Source organism: Phascolarctos cinereus, unplaced genomic scaffold (assembly GCF_003287225.1).
Source record: "Phascolarctos cinereus isolate Bilbo 61053 unplaced genomic scaffold, phaCin_HiC Scaffold_1;HRSCAF=81, whole genome shotgun sequence".
NCBI lineage: Eukaryota > Metazoa > Chordata > Mammalia > Diprotodontia > Phascolarctidae > Phascolarctos > Phascolarctos cinereus.
The window spans coordinates 237,491,267-237,511,079 of NW_027555514.1; the positions used below are offsets into that span (position 1 = coordinate 237,491,267).

The 19,813-nt window shown below is 36.4% G+C and overlaps 1 protein-coding gene and 1 long non-coding RNA gene across 2 annotated transcripts in view; one reads left to right on the top strand and one right to left on the bottom strand.

The window, feature by feature from the left end:
* RAB21 (RAB21, member RAS oncogene family) overlaps positions 1 to 6,343 on the top strand; it is a 35,880-nt gene extending 29,537 nt beyond the window's left edge. The window contains exon 7 of the mRNA XM_020968869.2: positions 2,074 to 6,343. Coding sequence (XP_020824528.1) covers positions 2,074 to 2,213 — 140 coding nt within the window. The 3' untranslated portion in view covers positions 2,214 to 6,343. The remainder of the gene's footprint in view (positions 1 to 2,073) is intronic.
* On the bottom strand, positions 1,865 to 13,911 carry LOC144454412 (uncharacterized). The gene is made up of 2 exons (XR_013482754.1): positions 13,539 to 13,911; positions 1,865 to 2,233 (listed from the first exon to the last, which is right to left on the bottom strand). It is a non-coding gene; the product is annotated as an uncharacterized LOC144454412 (long non-coding RNA).
* Between the last annotated feature and the right edge of the window lie 5,902 nt (positions 13,912 to 19,813).

Here is a 19,813-nt window from a genome sequence, read left to right on the forward strand (position 1 = left end):
ATTATGTAGAACTTGTTATTTAATTGCATCCATTTACCTTTCCATGATAATTTCTTGTTAAAAAAAATTATCTAATTTCCATACTTGAGATAACTGTATCATTCCAACTTCTTTTAGTTTTCTTATTAAAAAGAAAAAAAGCTTAGTGAAGTTCATGATCCAACTAGGATTTTTTTCTGGCTAAATTTTTTTTCCATGTAATCTGTCAGTTTACTACAGAGGTTAAACAATGATCATACCCTTGATACAAGTACATTCTTAGGAATTTGCCCAGAGCATTATCAGAAAAAGAAATTTGGTTGGATATTTATAGCTGCACTTCTTTGTAATTATAAAACTGGAAATAACTTAACTGTCCAACAGGGTAACGGTTGAAGAAATTGCAGTTTATAAAATATAAGGGACTGTTATAATGCATTTAAGATAGGTAAGTAGGAAAAGTAAGCGTCAGTAGGAGGGGGCAGCTAGATGGCACAATGGATAGAGCTCCAGCTTTGGAGTCAGTAGGACCTGAGTTCAAATCTGGCCTCAGACACTTGACACTTACTAGCTGTGTGACCGTGGGCAAGTCACTTAACCCCAATGGCCTCACCAAAAAGCAAAAAAAAAAAAAGTCAGAGCATAGTCTGCTGGCCTCAAAGCCAGGAAGACCTGATTTCTGACATATTACTGACTGTAACTCGGTAGGCAAGTCACCCAACCTCTTGATGCCCCTGGCAACTCATTAATACTTGCAAAGACTATTGGTGCTTGCAGAATGAGTTTCCTTATCTTGAAGTTCCCTATGTGAATGAAATTACAGATTCAGTAACTATTCCTAAAGAGGAGAAATAAAAAAGTCATGAAAGACCTTTGTGAAATAATAGGAACTGTGAAAATAGAATAAGAAGAAAGTATATACTAATTAAAACCTTATAAAAGAAGTCTGCAGGCACAAAGGGACAAATAAAGTTGATGAGGAAATTGGAGGTAGTTAGATAGCAAATTATGGATATTTTATATCCTGGATTTGATTTATTATCAAAAAGTTGTTAGTTATAAAGCAGGATGAATTTTTTTTAGTATCTTAAGTTTATAGTATTAAACAATGTTCATTAAGGAACCCTTTCCCTAATTTTTATTTTCCATGAGCTTATTAAGCCATAATCTTTTGTGTGTGTTTCTTACATCGTGGGAGGAATAGTTGTTGGGCTCCATAGGTCTTTTCCTTTATTTTGTGTCATATCCAGTAGTTTTGGTTTAAGATAAAATACTTTTATAAAGCAGCTGAAGAAACATGGAGTAATTGGATAGTCATCTTCACAGCCCAGTGTACTTGGGTTCAAGTCTTTCCTGTGAAACACACACTATGTCTGTGTGACCCTGGGCAAGTCATTTAAATTCTTAATGCCCCACCAATGCAGAAGTTTGTTTTGTTTGACTATATGTGTTTATAACAGATTTTGTTTTTCTTGCTTTCTCAGTGGTGGGTAGGTAAGAGGGAAAGAAGGCAGATCTTTAAAATAAAAATATCATTTAGTTAATAAAATTTAAAAAAATTCTTAGTGCTCCAAACATCTCTAAAGGTGTAAAAGTTGGAGATTTGTATTAGTAGATGAAATTTCCTCGCCAGGAATTCCCTGTATTGATGAAATGGCCTTATTTCTTCATTTCTCCCCCACCACCTATAAAGTCTGTCATGGCAAATTTATCTTCATCATTAACTGTAGTCTTAATTCTTTTCTGAATAGCACTTTAAAAAGACCAGCATTATACATTTTCATTTCCCCACAGCAACACCCCCCCCCATTTAATGTTATGTGACTGTGATACTCATATGTAGATCTTGGTTGATAGTCTAAAGACACACAAAACTCATTATAACTAAACTTTGGACATTTAATTTTTGTTACATCTTGTGCCATTTTTGTAAATTCCTCCCAAATGTAAGTTTTTCTGGGTTGGAACTCCTTCAGCATAGCCAGTTAACAAGTCGTTTTAAAAATTATCTAATGTAATAGGGTATTAACATCATAGGAGTATCTTTTGAGAAGATAGGGAGCCAGCTTCTTAAAAGTATTATTTCCCCCTCAGGAATGATTGAAACGGCTCAAGTGGATGAGAGAGCAAAAGGCAATGGCTCCAGTCAGCAGGGAGCGGCCAGGCGGGGTGTCCAGATCGTTGACGATGAGCCGCAAGGACAAAGCGGTGGAGGATGCTGTTCTTCTGGATAACTGTTCTCTTCAGGAACCTTCTAAAGAACAAGAAAACAAAACTGTGGATCATTGCCCCCAATATGAAGACTGCCATATTCCAAGTCACGTTCTTTTACCAATGGAGTTATAGAATTAACAGTATTTTAAACTTACATTTATAACACTGCAGAGACCTTAAGTGCTAAACTAGTGGAGTGTGTGACAAGAGAATTGGCGTTTTCTACAGCGGTTAACAAAGCAATTACCAATGGCCTTTTTACATATTTTTTTCCTTTAATGAGGAATAATATGCATGTAGAAAAGACCTACTTAAAGGCTTCATTTATATTCTTTTAAATCAGATCATTATTTAATAACTTATATATGTTGTTGTTGGAATGGCATACATTTTTGCAGCCCTTTGTATTTTGTGGTAGGTTGTGAATTGTATCACTTCTAAACAGCAAATTGATTTTTTTTTTATTAGCAGATACCTGAAGTACTATTTTTGCAGGGTTAGCAAAAGCCCATAACTGTCAACTACTTTGATATATTCTATATTCATCCTGTATGCTGAGCTGGTAAAATACATTGTAAATTACATATTAAATATTTTATCTGCTTTTACAAGTGCAGGTGCAGAAACATGTACAGTAGTCTTGTCAATGACTGTAAAGTGAATTAACATTTGGTGAACATGCATAAGCTTTTGACTCTATAGTCTCTATATAAGTCATTTTCACCCTTCACCCTTAAGTCTCCACATAGAATAGCGTTTTTAAAAAATACTCACATTTTACTGTACTTGAATTGCTGCTGCTGTTTGTTGCCACATATTTTGCCTCTTTCAACCCTTTCTAATAAACAGCAGCATTTTGCTCTGTTGTTGAAAAGAAAGGATGATGGCCTCTGCTGATTCTGCTGTGGAATGATTACCTAGAAGTGTTTGAGTGGAGCATGTTGAGCTTGTCACTTTTGCTTTGGCTTCCCCTTAAGCTTTATATAAAACTTGTCTGTGGGCATGGGACAAGAATGTAACCTCTCTTCTCCTCCCAGTAACAGCCACTAACCTACCAAGACACACAATCATAAATAGTTCATCATCTCCTGAGGCAGCACTTTGAGGTTTGTTTTTTTTGTGTGTGTGAGCAAGTTGTTCTACGAGGAATGTTTATTCCTGTTCTAGTCTCCTGAATTTGTGAAGGTAGCTTCATATAATGTGGCATAATTAACACTGGAAAGAATTTATTATAAAATTTATATTCTTGCACACTTTGTAAATGAATCCCACTTTAGTAGATTTTCTTTTGAGGGGGGAATAAAATTATTAAGACATGTTTATTTTAATAGATTCAAGCAATACTGCACACAGAAGGCACAGATTGTGGAAGTTAACTGATTGTTGTGTTCTGATATTTTTTTTCCATTTCTGTTATGTTTGGAAAATGAGTAAATGTGATGTCTAAGAAAGTGGAGTGGCCCCTGGATTTACTTCTCATAATAGTAATGCAATTAGAGATGAGCAGAGGATAGACTGATTGAAGTTTGAGATTTCTATAAAAAACATGGCTAGCTTCTCAAATAGGTAAGACGAGGCTGAATGTGTTTGGTATTGTTAAGTCACAGTCTTGCCAGTGGCCACCTGAAAAGAGTGGATTTGTTCATTTCAAGGTCCACTGTCTGCTTCCCCAACCTATTTGGTAGGGGAGGTAAATGAAAGTGCTTGAATGAATGAACCTGCCTTCTTATGTGGGCAGAAGAGCACTTTGCCTCTTCATTTCTTTATCTTTTCTGTGCCAGTGACTTCTGTAGGGAGTTCTTTTGTATCTTATTGCCTGCCTGTTCAGACAAACTTAAAAAAATCTTTGGTGTTCGGAACTTACTTAGAATAGACATATAATAAGCACTTTCGTGGGGGTGAGATGTCCCTCCCTTCCCCCACAAAACCCATAATTTAAAAGTTAGTGAATTTGAGTGAAGACAGATTTGACCATTATTCCAAATGAAATACTTTAAAGGAAAATAATTTTAGTAATAACATCTCTTTTTTTTGTAGTCGAGGCATATAATTCACTTTGTGATAAGTTGTTCCTAATGCTGTTATTGAATTTTTGTGTTATACAGGTAACAGTGCACTGTTGTCACTAATATCTGAGGTGATTGATGATATTCTTCTTTTCCCCACAGATAGAGTTCTTTTATTTTTCTGTCTCCTGGTCTTTCTCCCTTTTCTCTCGTTTGCCTTACTCTGTATCCCCAGTGCTTAGCACAGTGCCTGGTACGTTACAAGGCACTTAATCAAAGCTAATTGACTGACTCTGCATTTTATTCATTCTTCCCTGCCTGTGCTTTAAAACTGCCAAGGATGTGCACAAATGCTATGTAATACCCCTGTTGGTACTCATAGAATAAAAACCAAAAAGGTCCTGTTTTCTGTCCTACAGAAAAGATGGTGTGGAAAGAGAAGGGAAAATAAATTAATGTGCTGATGTAAAATTACAGGGAGAGGAATTAATTTATGCTTATACATGCTTGGAGACATATTTATATATATTTCCATCCATCTCTCTAATTGACTGATGTAGACCATTTTGTCCATATAATGTTTGTAGCCTAGAAGAAGCTAGAAAAGAGTTCATCATAAATGGTGTATAGGCAGAACTTGTACTTTTTCAATCATTTCAGTGGCGATAAATTCTATACAAGTTTTTCTCAAATATGTTAAGAGAAAGAGCCATGATATTCCAATGGTGTATGGGGGAAAGATTCTCCCTCTTCTTGGAAAACAAATGGAAAAACTCTGCCTTCAACTTAACCATATGCTGCAATATTATATTGAATTGAATGATTTTTTTTAAAAGTACTACTACTTTTGTTGTGTGAAGTTTGTGTATTAAAATTTCTTATTCCCTGTGGACTTAAGAAAGCCATTGGAGGAATTTAAGTAGCATTGTAATCCAATCGGATTATCAGAGATAGCTGTACCTTGTTTTTATCTGGCAAACAGTTAAAAAAAACCTTACAATATTTAAGGGGAATTTGAGGCAAGTAGAGATCAAATTAGAGAAGGGAAGAAGAAAAGGAGACTAGAAATTGAATATAATTTTGCCATGTGATTTTTTTCTTTATCACTAATTCATCATAGCATAAGACATGTAAAGAATGAATCATGCCAAGTTCTTAAGAGTCTTAAAAAAAAGGAATTGTTATACCATTTTTATTTTCTTAGAACTTGTTTGATGGTTCCTGCATGCATAAAATTAACAGCATCAACCTCTTAAACGCTTCTTTCTCACTTCTATTTTTTTACTTTTTTGTATATGAAAATCTTAGAATAAAAAAAATTGAACAATATCTTGAGCTCTTTGGAGGAAAAAACGGTAAAGAAATAAATTTAAGGTAGATTTTTAAGATATGAAGTAAAAGAAAGTAATTTTTAACCACTAGAAATCATAAAGCATCTTTTCTCAAAGGGATGTGAATGGCAATGTCCTGATACGTGCCTATTTAATGCCCAGAAGAAGCATTAACTAGATTCTCAACAGACTGTTTCCTGATTCTATCCTAGCATTTTGTTTACTTGATTTTGCTAATTTTGTTAAAAAGTATAGACTGTGGTCCTTTGAGGATATGTATTTGCCCAATTTAGTAAGACAGGACATCTTTGTTTTTTCTAAAAGTTGCTGTTAATTTGAAAATCATTGACCAAGAATGTATATTTTGAACTTAAAACTATGCTACTTTTATGATTAACTTTCAGACTTGGGTTCCTTGTTTCAAGGAGAAAAATAGACCTTGTGGGTTGTACATTGGCTATCACCAAATAGATTTTGGTTAAAATTTCCAAAATTGGATAGCATTTTATTTAATGAAAATGTCTTCATTCTTGACATAGAATCATGACACTCCTGTTGGAAAACCTTTAATGACTTGCCTTCTAAATAAATTTGAAAGCCCTCTACAATTTTGGTTCCTGCCCTTTTCCAGTGTTTTCTCTTCTCACATAAGCTGAGCTTCAACTTCCTTTTTAAAAAAGTAACTTTAAAATATGAACTTAAACACGAACATTTTGGTGTACAAACAACAGAAGAGGTGATTGTATATGAAAGTGAACTTCTGTTATGTAATTTTAAAATATATATTAAATATAACACAATAGTAGCAACTGCTCTGATTGTGTCCCCTTCTGAACTTCTGTTAACGAGTGTATTTTTAAAATTTTTCATTGATACTCTTTCTGTCTTTTCACTACTTTTGCTGCCTGCCAAAAAAGTGCCCTACTTTGTAACTTAAGACTCAGAACAAATCAACCTATCCTTCTCAAACCTGTCCATTTTATCTTCCGTGATCATTTTTTCTTTAGTTAACTCTTCCCTCATCGATAGTTGTAAAAAGTGTCTCCTCTTTCGTTTACATTTAGATCATATCCATTTGTAACTTTTTGTTATGATGTGAAAATAAGTTCTTAACCTAATGCTACTTGCTTTCCTTTGTGCCTTGCTATAATTCTTTAATCATATTCCCTTCTGCTGCAATCCTGTTGTTAAAGGCCAAGTTCAGGTGCTATTTCCATTAAGCCTTTGACCCTGGTAACCTGACCCCTTAGACCTCTCAAGTAGCAAGTAATTTTTTCTGGAACTTTCTCACAGTGCTTCTGTGCACATACATATTCAAATTTGCATGTTGTTAGCCTATAAAATAGGCACCTAATTGAACTTCACATAAGGAATTAGGGTACTGAATGGAAAATAACTCACTTTTAAGTCATTTAATGTGATTGGATGAAAAATGTTTATTTTGAATTTATTATTTTAACCATTTTGAGTGTCTAGTATTATAGGGTATTGTAGAAGGTATGAAAATAAACATTCCCTCTAGGACATTATTGCCCAGTTGAATTTATATAACACCATCCTTCTATTTGTAGATCATTTGTCCACATGATTTTTTTTGTGGGGAGATTTGAGAGGAGTGTAGAGAGCGGGTATAGGAGCCTTACACCTACTATGGGGATAGGGAAGGAATTAAGGGATAGGGAAAGAAGCATGAAGCAAAGAGGGAGGCTTATGAGTGGGTACTAAAGAGAAAACTTCACTTCCTAATTTTGCCTAGGGTAAGATCAGTTATGACTAACTGCTTCCATATTTCTGTTTAGATAGAGATTTTAATTTGTATTTGCTGTCCCATGAAATTTAAATTCTTAATTCCTAGTTTAAAGCTTAGACTATAGATTATCCTCAATTAACTGATGTAATAACTATTTTACCTTTCTGTTAGCACTTTAAGGTTTACAAAGCATATTCCTCACCGTAGCCCAGTAGAGGTAGTTAGGGCAGGAATTACTCTCATTTTTACAGATAAAGAAACCGAAGGTCAGAGGTTTTAAGTGACTTAGTCACACAAATAGTAATGTAAAGAGTTTCCTGAGCAGTCAAGTCTAGCATTCTTTGTACTATAGTTACTAGTGGAAGTTGGCTCAGATCACTGGCTTATACAGTTTTACCGAAGGAAGGTCACTGTATTTATTAATCATTGTTCAAACTTTGGTGGGTAGGGTGAGTTGAAGTTCAGTCAGGTTGTATTATGGGTAGGGAAGGTAAACAACCTGAACAACTGACCTAGAGAAATTTTAGTGGCAGTAGAGTCACTTGAGGCAGGTTTCCCAGAAACCTTATTGCCTAAGCATTTGCCCACATTGTTCAACACACCCTTTTATGGATATGGCTAAAATAGGGATAAGAGATAATTAATGGCCATACCATCAAGTTGAAATAAATTGACAAATATTACATGCTACAGGAGAAGCATGACTGTTCATTGTCTTTTAGTGAGAGTGGTTCAGCATAGAAAGCATGGACTTCTATGGTAGGCTACTTGGTTATTTGATTGTCTCATTTCTATATGGTAGTGCCTTCTAAAAAACTTAAAATTTAAATCCTAATTTTTTTTTTCTTAAGCATTTTGGTAGATAAATGTTTGGTGTGTGCAAAGAATTGCCTGATAAGAGGGGCTATCCAAGGATATCCCTCTACCGTGGTGGAGTTCCTGGCTGAAATGAGTCTTATGAGCTTGTATGTGACACAAAGAACTGCTGAAAAAAACAACCTTACATAAATGCAAAGAAGCAAGTTGAAATATCATGTCAGGACAAAGTTTCCAACAATTTTTGTTGTTTCTCAGTCATGTCCAACTCTTCATGACCCGATTGGGGTTTTCTTGGCAAAGATATTGGAGTGCTTTGCTTTTTCCTTCTCCATCTCATTTAAAGATGAGCAAACTGAAGCAAACTGGGTTAAGTAACTTGTCCAGGGTACACAGCTAGTGTTAATCCAGATTTGAACTTGGGGAAAATGAGTCTTCTTGACTCAAGGCCCAGCCACCTCGCTGCCCCAGTAAATGTTGAGTTGTTTCTCAGTCCTGTCCAATTTTTCATGAACCCCTTTTGGGGTTTTCTTGGCAAAGATACTAAAATGGTTTGCGATTCCTTCTCTACCTCATTTGACAGATGAGAAAACTGAGGCAAAGAGGGTTAAGTGACCTGCCCAGGGTCACACAGCTAGTAAGCGTCTGAGGCTGGATTTGAACTTGGTAAGATAAATTTTCCTAATTCTAGGCTCTGCATCCTTATCTACTTTGCCACCTAGCTGCCTTCTAACAATTAGAGCTTCCAGGTTCCCTTTTCCTACAAATCTTCAAGCAGATGATGGATGACTGCTTAAGTTTGTTATAGCAGGGACTCCTTTTGGGTTTGGGTTAGATTAAATACTTCCTGAGACCCTTTACAACTCCTCAGTTTTGTGATCCCGTCTCTGAGAAGTTCAAACAATGCTATGTGAAATCTAAAGTTCGGGGTAATGGGTCAGGATGTTAATAGACAACCAAATGAAGAATAAAGTAATAAAGCTATATACATATATTTGCATAGATGCATACACATTTTATACCTACAAATCAACATGAAAAGGTATGAAGATGGTATCTATGGGCTTTTAAAAATTGTAATTTTACTTTTTTCAATAATAAGAATAACATTTATATAGCTGCTACTGTGTGCCAGGCATTGTGTTAAGCACTTTACAACACTCAGAACAAGCCTGGGAGGTAAGTGCTATTTTTATCCCCATTTTGCACATGAGGAAACTAAGACCAACAGTAAATGACTTGCCCAGGTTCACAGAACTCATCTTCTGAATCCAGGCCCAGTGTTTTATCTATCATGTAACATAACTGCTGCTATGATTAAGCATTTATTTTTTCTCCGTACCCATCCCTTCTCCTACCCCAGGGAAAGTAAACCTTGTAATAGATATGGATAGTCAAGCAAAACAGTCCCAGATTGGCCAAAAATGATCTACACATTCTGTATCTTCCGTTAGCCCTCTGTCAGGAAGTGGTTAGTAGGCTTTATCATTGCATTGGTCAAGTCAGGTCTACAAACATTTGTTAATCCCCTACTATGTGCTACATAGCACCTACACTGTGCTACAAAGGCAAAAACAGCCAAATCAGAGTTCTTAAGCCTTTCAAAATTGCACGTTTTTACAATGTTATATTTACTCATCAGTTCATCTAAGTCTTCTCAGGTTTCTCTGGAATCATCTCACCATTTCTTGATAGCACAATAGTCAATAATTAACATTTAAGTGCCTATTATATTCAAAGTGCAAGAGATGGAAAAAAGTCACTGTTCACAAGGAGTTCACAGTCTGATGGGAAGACATGCCAACTGTACAAGCAATATGTAATATAAATTGAGAATAGTTAACAGAGGAAAGACAGTAGAATTAAAGGGTATACAGAAGGTTTTATTTTAGCTGAGATTTGAAGGAAGCCAGGAAGCAGGTGGGAGGAGGGCATAGGGGTTTGTCAGTGAAAAAAGTGTGGAGTCATCCAATAGTATTCCATTACATCAATAGGCCATCATTTGTTTAGCTATTCCCCCAACTAATGGGCTGCCCATGATTTTTCAGTTCTTCACCTATGTATGTATGTGTGTGTATTATTCATATTTTTTCTCTTCATCTTTCTTTAATCTCTTTGGGGTATGGACGTAGTGGTGGTATACCTCAGTCAAACATGCACAATTTAGTAATTGGAGGGGCATGACTCCAAATTGCTTTCCAGAATGGGTTGACCAACTTACAGCTCCATCAACAGTGTATCAATGTCCCTGTTTTCCCACAGTTTTTTCCAATCTGTCATTTTCTTTTGTCAACTTTGTCAATCTGATGGGTATAAAGTACAAAGTCTGTGGACTTTTGAAAAGGCAACTTTTGGTTTGAAAGGATTTAAAGAAATCCTGAATGGGAAAACAACTGGAGTGATTGGACAATGATATTGAGATAAGAAGGCAGGGTGGTATTTTTAGAGTTTTACAATTAATTTTTAATATATTTTTCAAGCCAGGCTGAATCACAATGACTCGTTCTGCCTTAAATGAAGCAATTAAGTAATCCTCAAGCCTAGTTTGCTTTTCCTCAGTGATGTCAAGATAGAAACAGATGCCTTCTGCCTAGACACAGCTGTTCATTTTTTTTTGCTTAGAAAAAATGCATTTAAAAAGCCATAAAAATGTTTTCTTTGTCTTTCACAGATGTTGCCTTGTCACCAAGTGCCTCCCCAGCAGACATAATCCATTCCTGAATCATTATAGGCCCTTAGAAAAGTGATAATAAAATTGTGAGCAATCCATTTATTTCCTAACCCAGTATGTACTTTTGGGATGTAGTATGCAAGAGTGGTCAACCTTAAATCTCCCCTCCCTAGTAGCAACTGAAGCTTCTGTTTAGAAAATTAGCAGAAAAAAACAATCTAACTTTTATTCCTCACCACTTTCTTTACTACCTCTTGCTGATTCTACGTCTTGATTCTGTGTTACAGGTAAATAATTATTAAGTCCAAAGAGGATGATCTAGAAACATTTATTGAAGAGAAAATAAAATGAAACTTTCCATCTTTTAACTTTAAATGCTAGGGATAGTTATCAAGAAATAATTTCATTTGCCTCAAGGGCATGAAAGGTAATTTATGAATGCAAATTGAAAAATGCAGTTTTCATTTTTAATATAAACTAGATAAATAAACTTATGAAATTCTGTTTGGGTCATGAGGTTTTTTTTTAAAAGATAAAAAAATTCAATCTATAAAAGTGCCTTTTTAAGGTCTTATATTTCTAGTTTTGTGCCTATCATCTGTTCCACAGGTATACTCTTTTTCTTTCCTGAAAATTTTCCTTTATATCAGAAATTGCTCAGGTAGTTTTAGAACATTTAAAAATACCCATATAGAGACTCAGAAAACTTTGGGATTTTCACCATAGTCAAGCCAATGTGGAGTAGAGTCAGAAGAATTAGAGAGTTAAGTCAGGCATAATGTCATTATTCTTTTCTTTTTAGTCTGATATATGCAGTGTTCCACATTGATAGCCCCCCAATATCTGCAAAGAAGTAGGGTACCTTGGTACCTTTTAATGCCTCTACTTTGGGCCAAGCTTGGTCATTATGCTTTCTGAGCATTCAGTTTTGATTATTTTGTTCAACAATTTACAGTGTTGTAGTTTTGATCATTGTGCATATTGGTTTCCTAGTTATGTTTAATTCACTTAGTCCACTATAGTTCATTAAGTTCATGTAAGTCACAGAACAACAGAATTTGACTTGGAAAAGATTAGTCCAGCGTAAAAGGAATCCCCACAACAATATACCTGACAAAATGGTTTTTCAACTTTTGTTCAAAGACCTCCAAAGAAGAGGAAACCACCATTTCCCAAGGCAGCCCATCCCAGTCTTTAGACAGCTTTAATTGTTGGGGAGGTTTTTGTTTCTAAACATCAAGCTTAAGCTGGCTGCTGTAATTTCTACCCATTGCTCCTGACGCTACCTTTTCAGGCCAAACAGAAGTCTAATCCCTATTCCATGATAATTCTTCAAATTGTTGACGACAGCTATCATTTCTCTTCACCATACCCACCTTCAGCCTTCCCTTCTCCAAATTAAACCTTGTCTTTCAACAGATCATTATAAGGCAAGGAGTCAGGGTTCTTTGCCAATATGGTTGCCTACCTTTGAACACTCTTCAGCTTCTCAGCATCCTTAAACTATGGTGCCCAGAATCTCTAAAAAAAAAAATTGTACTTCTCAAAATTACTATGATGCAAATGAAGGGGCTGGATTAGATCTCTAGGATACTTTCCAGTTCTTTAACAATTCTATAAAATTAGCTATTCAGATGTTAACCCTAGTAGACTTGTCTTCCTTTAGTGGGTGACTGCAATCCAAATATCAAGCACAAAACATCATCAACTGTGTTTTAAAGATATATGTAATTATACAAGACATTTACAAGGAATAAATCCAAAGCAGTAATACCAATGCCAGGCAGATTTCATAAAAACCTGGAAAGACTTTTATGAACTGATGCAAAATGAAATGAGCAGAACCAGGAAAACATTGTACCTAGTAACAGCAACATTGTGTAATGATCAGCTATGAATGATTTAGCTCTCTGCAGCAACACAATGTCCAAGACAATTACAAAGGACTCATGATGGAAAATGCTATCCACATCCAGATAAAGAACTGATGGACTCCAAATGCAGATCGAAGCATACTTTTTTCACTTTTTTTTTTGGTCTTTTCTTTCACAACTATGACTAATATGGAAATATGTTTTACATGATTGCACATATAAATCAAATTGCTTACCATTTGAGGAAGAGGGGAGGGGAGGGAGGGAGAAAAATTTGGAAGTCAAAATCTTATAAAGAAGAATGCTATAAATTGTCTTTACATATAATTTGAAAAAATAAAATACTATTAAAATACCAATGCCACACTGTTAAAAAGTAGAGGCAAAGATGCTGAGTGAAAATGGGGTTTTGTTCCATTTGAATCAGAACACCCTAGGGTGGAAAGCATAAATCAAGATGCAAGGTGACCAAAGTAATCCCAAGTAGTAGCAAATGCCATTAACTAACAGTCATGTCAGATGTATGCCCAGAGTATAGGTAACAATGTGGGATAGGATGTGGCCTCTTCATTAAAAAAAAAATGAGGTTTACCAGTATATAGCAGACATAAGGAGTATACCAGGTAAGTGCTTTGACTGGTGCCTTACGTTATGGAGAAATCCAAGAAACAGTTATGAGAAATTTAAGTTGTGGTATTGCTTTTAACACATTTATTTCCATTTCTGGAAATAAATAAATTATCCAAAGTTGACCTTACCCTCCCTAATTAACCCTTGAGAGCCCAGAAAATATCACCCCAGGAAAAACCCTGGAACAGCTGAACCAGAAGAAAGATGGGGTGCAGCAGTCTGGTAGCCCAGGTAGCTCGAGGAATTAACTGGAAAGGCCCCTCTTACCTTGGGGGAAGGGGAGCAGTACAGAACAGGAGGCATCCCGGCAAGTTAGTGGAAAGCTCCACCTCAGCATGCCAGGAGGAGATCCTGAAACCCAGGTGGTGGAGCAGGCAAACACCAACACCTGGACCTCTGAGTGCATCAGTGAGGGTGGGGGAACTGGTGGAAAGCAGTTCAGAAAACCACTAGGTGTCTCGGCATTCTACAGCAACTGGCTCTCCCAGTGCCTCAGCAAAACTAAGGGAAGCAGCACTCCAAGGGGCCCCTGGTAGATAAACACCCTACAACATCCATCTGAAGGAGCTGAAAAAGGCAAAAGGAAGGAAAGGCCTGGGTGAGCAGGAAATCTCTAGGAGCCACACTACCCAATCCTACCCCTAGAGTTCCAATGTTGCTGATTCCAGCCAAACACTAGGTAAGCTGCCAGAATCCTACAGCATCCAACTGCCAACATTGGAGGCCCCCGCACACAAAGCCATTGACCAGGCCCCAGGCTCCCAACACAAGAAGCTTGGGTCAGTGCCCTCTGCTCCCCAGCAGGAGAGCCCAATCTCTTTAAAGGCCAAGAAATAAGCAAATACCATGAGCAAAAGGAAACGTACGATAGATTCTTATTATGGGAAGAGTGAAGATCAAGGCAGAAATTCTGAAGAGGACAACATTGTCAACAAACCCACATCTGGAACCTCAAAAGGGAATATGAACTGGTCTGAAGCCCAAAAAGCCTTCTTAGAAGAGCTCAAGAAGGATTTTAAAAGTCAAATGAGAGAGGTAGAAGAAAAAATGGGAAAAGAAGTGAGAGGTATGCAAGAGAGAGTCAATAGCTTGGAAAAGGAAGGACAAAAATTAACTGTAGAAAACAAGTCCTTAAAAAATGCAATTGGCCAACTGGAAAAAAAATACACTGAAGAAAACAAGTCCCTAAAAAATAAAATTGGCCAAATGAGGAAGGAGGTACAAAATCTAATAGAAGAAAACAATTTGTTAAAAATTAGAATTGAGCAAATGGAAGCTAATGACTCTATGAGAGAGCAAGAATCAGTCAAACAAAAACAAAAGAATGAAAAAATAGATGAAAATGTAAAATACCTCATTGGTAAAACAACTGACCTGGAAAATCGATCCAGGAGAGACAATTTAAAAATTGGTCTACCTGAAAATCACTATGAAAAAAAAAGAGCCTGGACAGTGTCTTTCAGGAAATCATAAAGGAAAACTGCCCTGAGGTTCTAGAACCAGAGGGTAAAATAGCCTTAGAAAGAATCCACCGATAACCTCCTGAAAGAGATCCCAAATTGAAAACACCAAGGAATATAGTAGCCAAATTCCAAAATTACCAGGTCAAAGAGAAAATACTGTAAGCAGCCAGAAAGAAACAATTTAAATATCCTCACAGTCAGGATTACACAGGACCTTGCAGCTTCTACATTAAAAGACCATAGGGCGCGTGGAATATGATATTCCCTAAGGCAAAGGATTACAACCAAGAATCAACTACCCAGTGAAAATGAACATGATCTTTCAGGGGAGGAGATGGATATTCAACAAAATGGGGAACTTCCATACCTTCCTGATAAAAAAAACCAAAGCTCAACAGAAAATTTGATCTTCAAATACAAGACTCAAGAGACACACACAAAGGTAAATGGGACAGAAAGTAACAACATGTTATTAATAAGGGCAAACTGTTTACATCCCTACAGGGGAAGATGACACTTGTCACTCTTAAGAACTGTATTGTTGTTATACCATGTTAAAGGGGTATATATAAAGGAGGTGGGTATAAATTGACTTTGATGTAATGATGAAAAAAATCTAATCAAGTGGGTTAAATGGATCCAATCTGATCTAACTAAGAAAATACACTGAGAGAAAAGGAAAGGAGGAGGCAGACCAGGGTAAATTACATCACAGGAAAAGGCACAAAAACCTATTACAGCAGAAAGGAAAGAAGGGAGGGAGATGAGCATTGTTTGAACCTTACTCTCATCAGATTTGGCTCAAGAAGGGAATAACATAATCAGTTAGGTATAGAAATCTAACATGCCCTATAGGCAGTAGGAGGGAAAAAGGGAAAGGAGAAAGAAAAGCATAAAGGGGGAGGGAAAGGATGGAGAGAAAGACACAGATAGTAATTATAATTGTGAATGTGATATATGAATGTAATGGAATACTATTGTGCTATAAGAAATGATGAACAGGCAGACTTCAGATAAATCTGGAAAGACTTGTGTGGTTTGGTGCTGAGTGAAGTGAGCAGAACCAGGAGAATGTTGTACATAGTAACAGCCACATTGAGTGATGACTGAGTTTGATAGACTTAACCCCTCTCAGCAATACAAGGATCTAAGACATCTCCAAAAGCCTCATGATGGAAAATGCTATCCACATCCAAAGAAAGAACTATAGAGTTTGAATGCAGATGGAAGCATACCATTTGCTTAAAAAAAAAAAAGGTGACCACCAAATTGTTGCAGACACAAATTGTCTGAAAGTTAATTTTGGAATTAGTGAGGGAAGCAGATTGTTTACTAAAAGTAAATTTTGGCAAAAAAATGTGGTTATGCTTTAATGACAATCCTGATTCAATATGAGTCCTAAATAATACAATTAAAGCTCTAATGGACCTTAGAGGTTAGTCCAGACCCCTGATTTTATAAATGATAACACTGAGGAAGGTTATATAAACTCTTTGTTGCTCGGAATGCTCACATTTTGTACTGGACAATAGGATGCTCAGGAAAAATTCTGGTGTTCATTTATAAAAACATAAGTTATTAATTGGAGGTGGGGGGTGGGAATTCTATAACTTCAACTAACTGCAATGCTCTAGATGAGGTCTAACATGGACCTATCAAAGGAACATAAATTCTGTTGGATATAACCGCTACTTATGAAGTTTTGTATGTAGTAAGACAAAAATGGAAATGTCAAAATACTTATCTACTTGTGGTATCCTCCTCCTGTTCTTGGAAGCTATTGAATGAAGCCAAAGTTCACATTAGCTTTTTGGGCTGCCACTGCCGACTCACATTCAACTTGCAATCCACCGATTCCCTGGATAGCTTTCATGTCTGTCAAATCCTCCCGTGTTCTATATTCATAAAATTCATCATTTGTCACAGTGCAGTAATATTTCATTACATTTATTTACCAAAATTTGTTTAACCATTCCTCTATCAATGGGAGAATCTTGCTAGATTTTAAAATTTCTTATTCTATATCTCTTTCAGTACTTAGAATAGTCCTCTGCATGGGCTTCAGTGGGCAGCTAGGTGGTGCACTGGGCTTAGTCAGGTAGGCTCCTCTTGTGATTCAAATCCAGCCTCAGGCACTTATTAGCTGTGTGACCTTGAGTAGGTCTCTTAACCCTCTTTGCCTCAGTTCCTCATGTGTAAAATGACCTGGAGAAGGAAACAACACACCACTCCAGTGTCTTTGCCAAGAAAACCCCAAATGAGGTCACAAAGAGTCAGACATGACTGAAATGACTCAAGGACAACATGTACTTCAGTGCCTTCTGATTCTCCTTCACAAAACTGGCCATGGGGAACCCCAGAACAAGGAGATAAGTATTTTGCCACTTCCTTTTTTGTCTTACTATATATACAACTTCATAAGCAGTGGTTATATCCGAAGGAATGTGTGTTCCTTTGATATGGGTTTTTAAAAGGAAGAGGGCAAAAAATAAAATTGCATTCTCTTAGCTTTCTTCTATCAAATCCAAAAGTTGTTTAAAGTCATAAGTTATATTTACTCACCTTAGGAAATGACATCAGTTTAATGGCATAATTTCCATCATTAAATGGGATTGAGGTTTGAATAATTTTCAATGCTTAGGAAGGACTTAACAAAGAGAATATTGGCAGAATGAACAAAGTAATAATGCTCAAAGAACAATAAATATAGTGACTATAACTATATAAATGAAGACAACTTTATAGAGCAACAAAAAATCGGATAAAAAGTATTGAAAATCATTGGTACTAAATTTTCATAAAGTATACACGCTTCTTTTCTTCTAATGAAAAGGAAAACACTAAAGTGTTCTGTCAGTTATTATTATTCTTTTATGTTGTTTTCTTGAGTGTTCTTGGGGATTATACTTGGAGGGAAATGAAGGGTTTATATTAAAAGAAAATTCATCAATAAAAAATGTTTAAAACCCAATTAAGTGTATGTTGTATTATAATTCCCATCGCTGTAATTGTTTAATCAATAAACATTTATTTATAAAGCACCTACTATGTGCTGGGCACTGTGCTAAGTGCTAAGGATACAAAGGGGGCCATCTCCAGTTTACCTGATCTATGTATTGTGCCACTCGACCCAGGTGGCTCCGAAGGAGAAAGTGAGGCTGGTAATCTTGCACAGCCCTCTCACACTTAAATCCAATTCACTTGCAAGTCATGGCACCATCTTCCTGATGAACAAAGGACAAACAGCAACAACGACGGAGATACAAAGAAAGAACAAGAGTGGTTTCTGCCTTCAAGGAACTTATATGTTAATGAGGGGAGACATTTTATACACATATATATGTGTATATATACATATATAATATATGTGTGTATATGTATATATATTATATATATGTATATATGCATGCACAATATTTTTAGAGGGAAACCACTAACAATTGAGGGTGCTGAGAAAGGCCTCCTGTAGGAAGCGATGGATTTTAAGGTATGGAGGTGAGGAGGGGGAGCATGGGAAACAGCTAGTACAAAGGCTCAATGAGGAACTGAATGTAAGCCTGTATGGATCAACCATATGGCATATAAGGGAGAGTCATGTGAAAGAAGACTGGAGAGATAAGAAGGGGACAAGTTGTGAAGAACTTCAAATGCCAAACAGATGAAGTCATATTTGATCCTAAAAGTCATGAGGAGGCACTGGATTTTATTTAGTAGCAGGGTGAAATGGCCAGACCTGTATTTTAGAAAAACAATTGTATTGAGGATGGATCGTAATTGGGGGAGACTAAAGACAGGATGAACAATGAGGAAGCTATTGCAACAGTCCAGGCAAGAAGTGATGAACAGAATGAGGATGGTGACAATACGAATAAGGAGAATGGGAGATTTGTGAGAGACATTATGGCTAGAGGAATGACAAGATTTGGCAACTGATTGCATATTTGGGATGAAGGAGAGTGAGGAGTTGAGGATGATACCAAGGGTGAGAAGTTGGGTGATCTGAAGAGTGGTACTACCCTTGTCAATAACAGCAACGTTCAGAAGAGGGATGAGTTTTGGGGAAAGAAGATGAATTCCATTTTGGACATATTGAGTTTGAGATGCTTGTAGGACATCTTGTTTGAAATATTTAATGGTAGGTGGCCATATGGGATTAGAGCTCAGGAGAGAAACAGTAAATTAATATGCCTTTTTATTATCTATCATCTTTGTTATCACACATAATATCCAGAAAATGTTGCTTGAACATTATCAGTTCTCTTTCTAGGAGAACATAAACTCCTTGAGAGCAAAGGCTGTTTTACTCTGGTATTTGTATCTCAAATCCTTTATAGTGCCTTAGCACACAGTAGGAGGTACTTAACAAGTGTTTGTTGATTAATCATTTAGGTAGGTGATTAGTGAGAAGAAGTAACAATCTTCTTTGGCAGTATACTGACTGACCCATCTTGCACATAGTAATTTACTCATGCATCCCAAATTAGAGAGAGGGAGGGAGAGAGAGAGAGAGAGAGAGAGAGAGAGAGAGAGAGAGAGAGAGAGAGAGAGAGAGAGAGAGAGAGAGAGAGAGACATATTTTATTTGCTTTACTGTCTGAATACACTGATGCCTACAAGTCATATTCTGAAGTCACCACCTACCCAAGTATAATTCTTACTTGTTAAACCCTTAAGACCCAATGTCTACCATCCATCAAACTTCAATGTATATCAGACAACTTTCAACCAGCCTTTTGGGACTAACTATATTTGTGTACATCTAGCTTTAAAATATAGAATTTCTGTTTTTAGTTGTACTTATGTATATGTTTATGTGTGCATTTAAATTTTTATCACTTCTGTGATTCTGTGATCACTAGTATAGGACACTGTGTTAAAACTCCTACCAGTGCAGATCCCAAACTGTTCTGCAATTTAGAGTCTCACAGAATTGCCTACTACACTGAGGGTCTAATGATTTGCCCCAGGTCACATAGCCTATATGTGTCAGGTGCATCTTTAAGCCCAAATGTTCTTGACACCAAAACTATCTCTTTGTCCACTCCATTATGCTGCTTACACTCTCTGTTTTTCTGTCTTG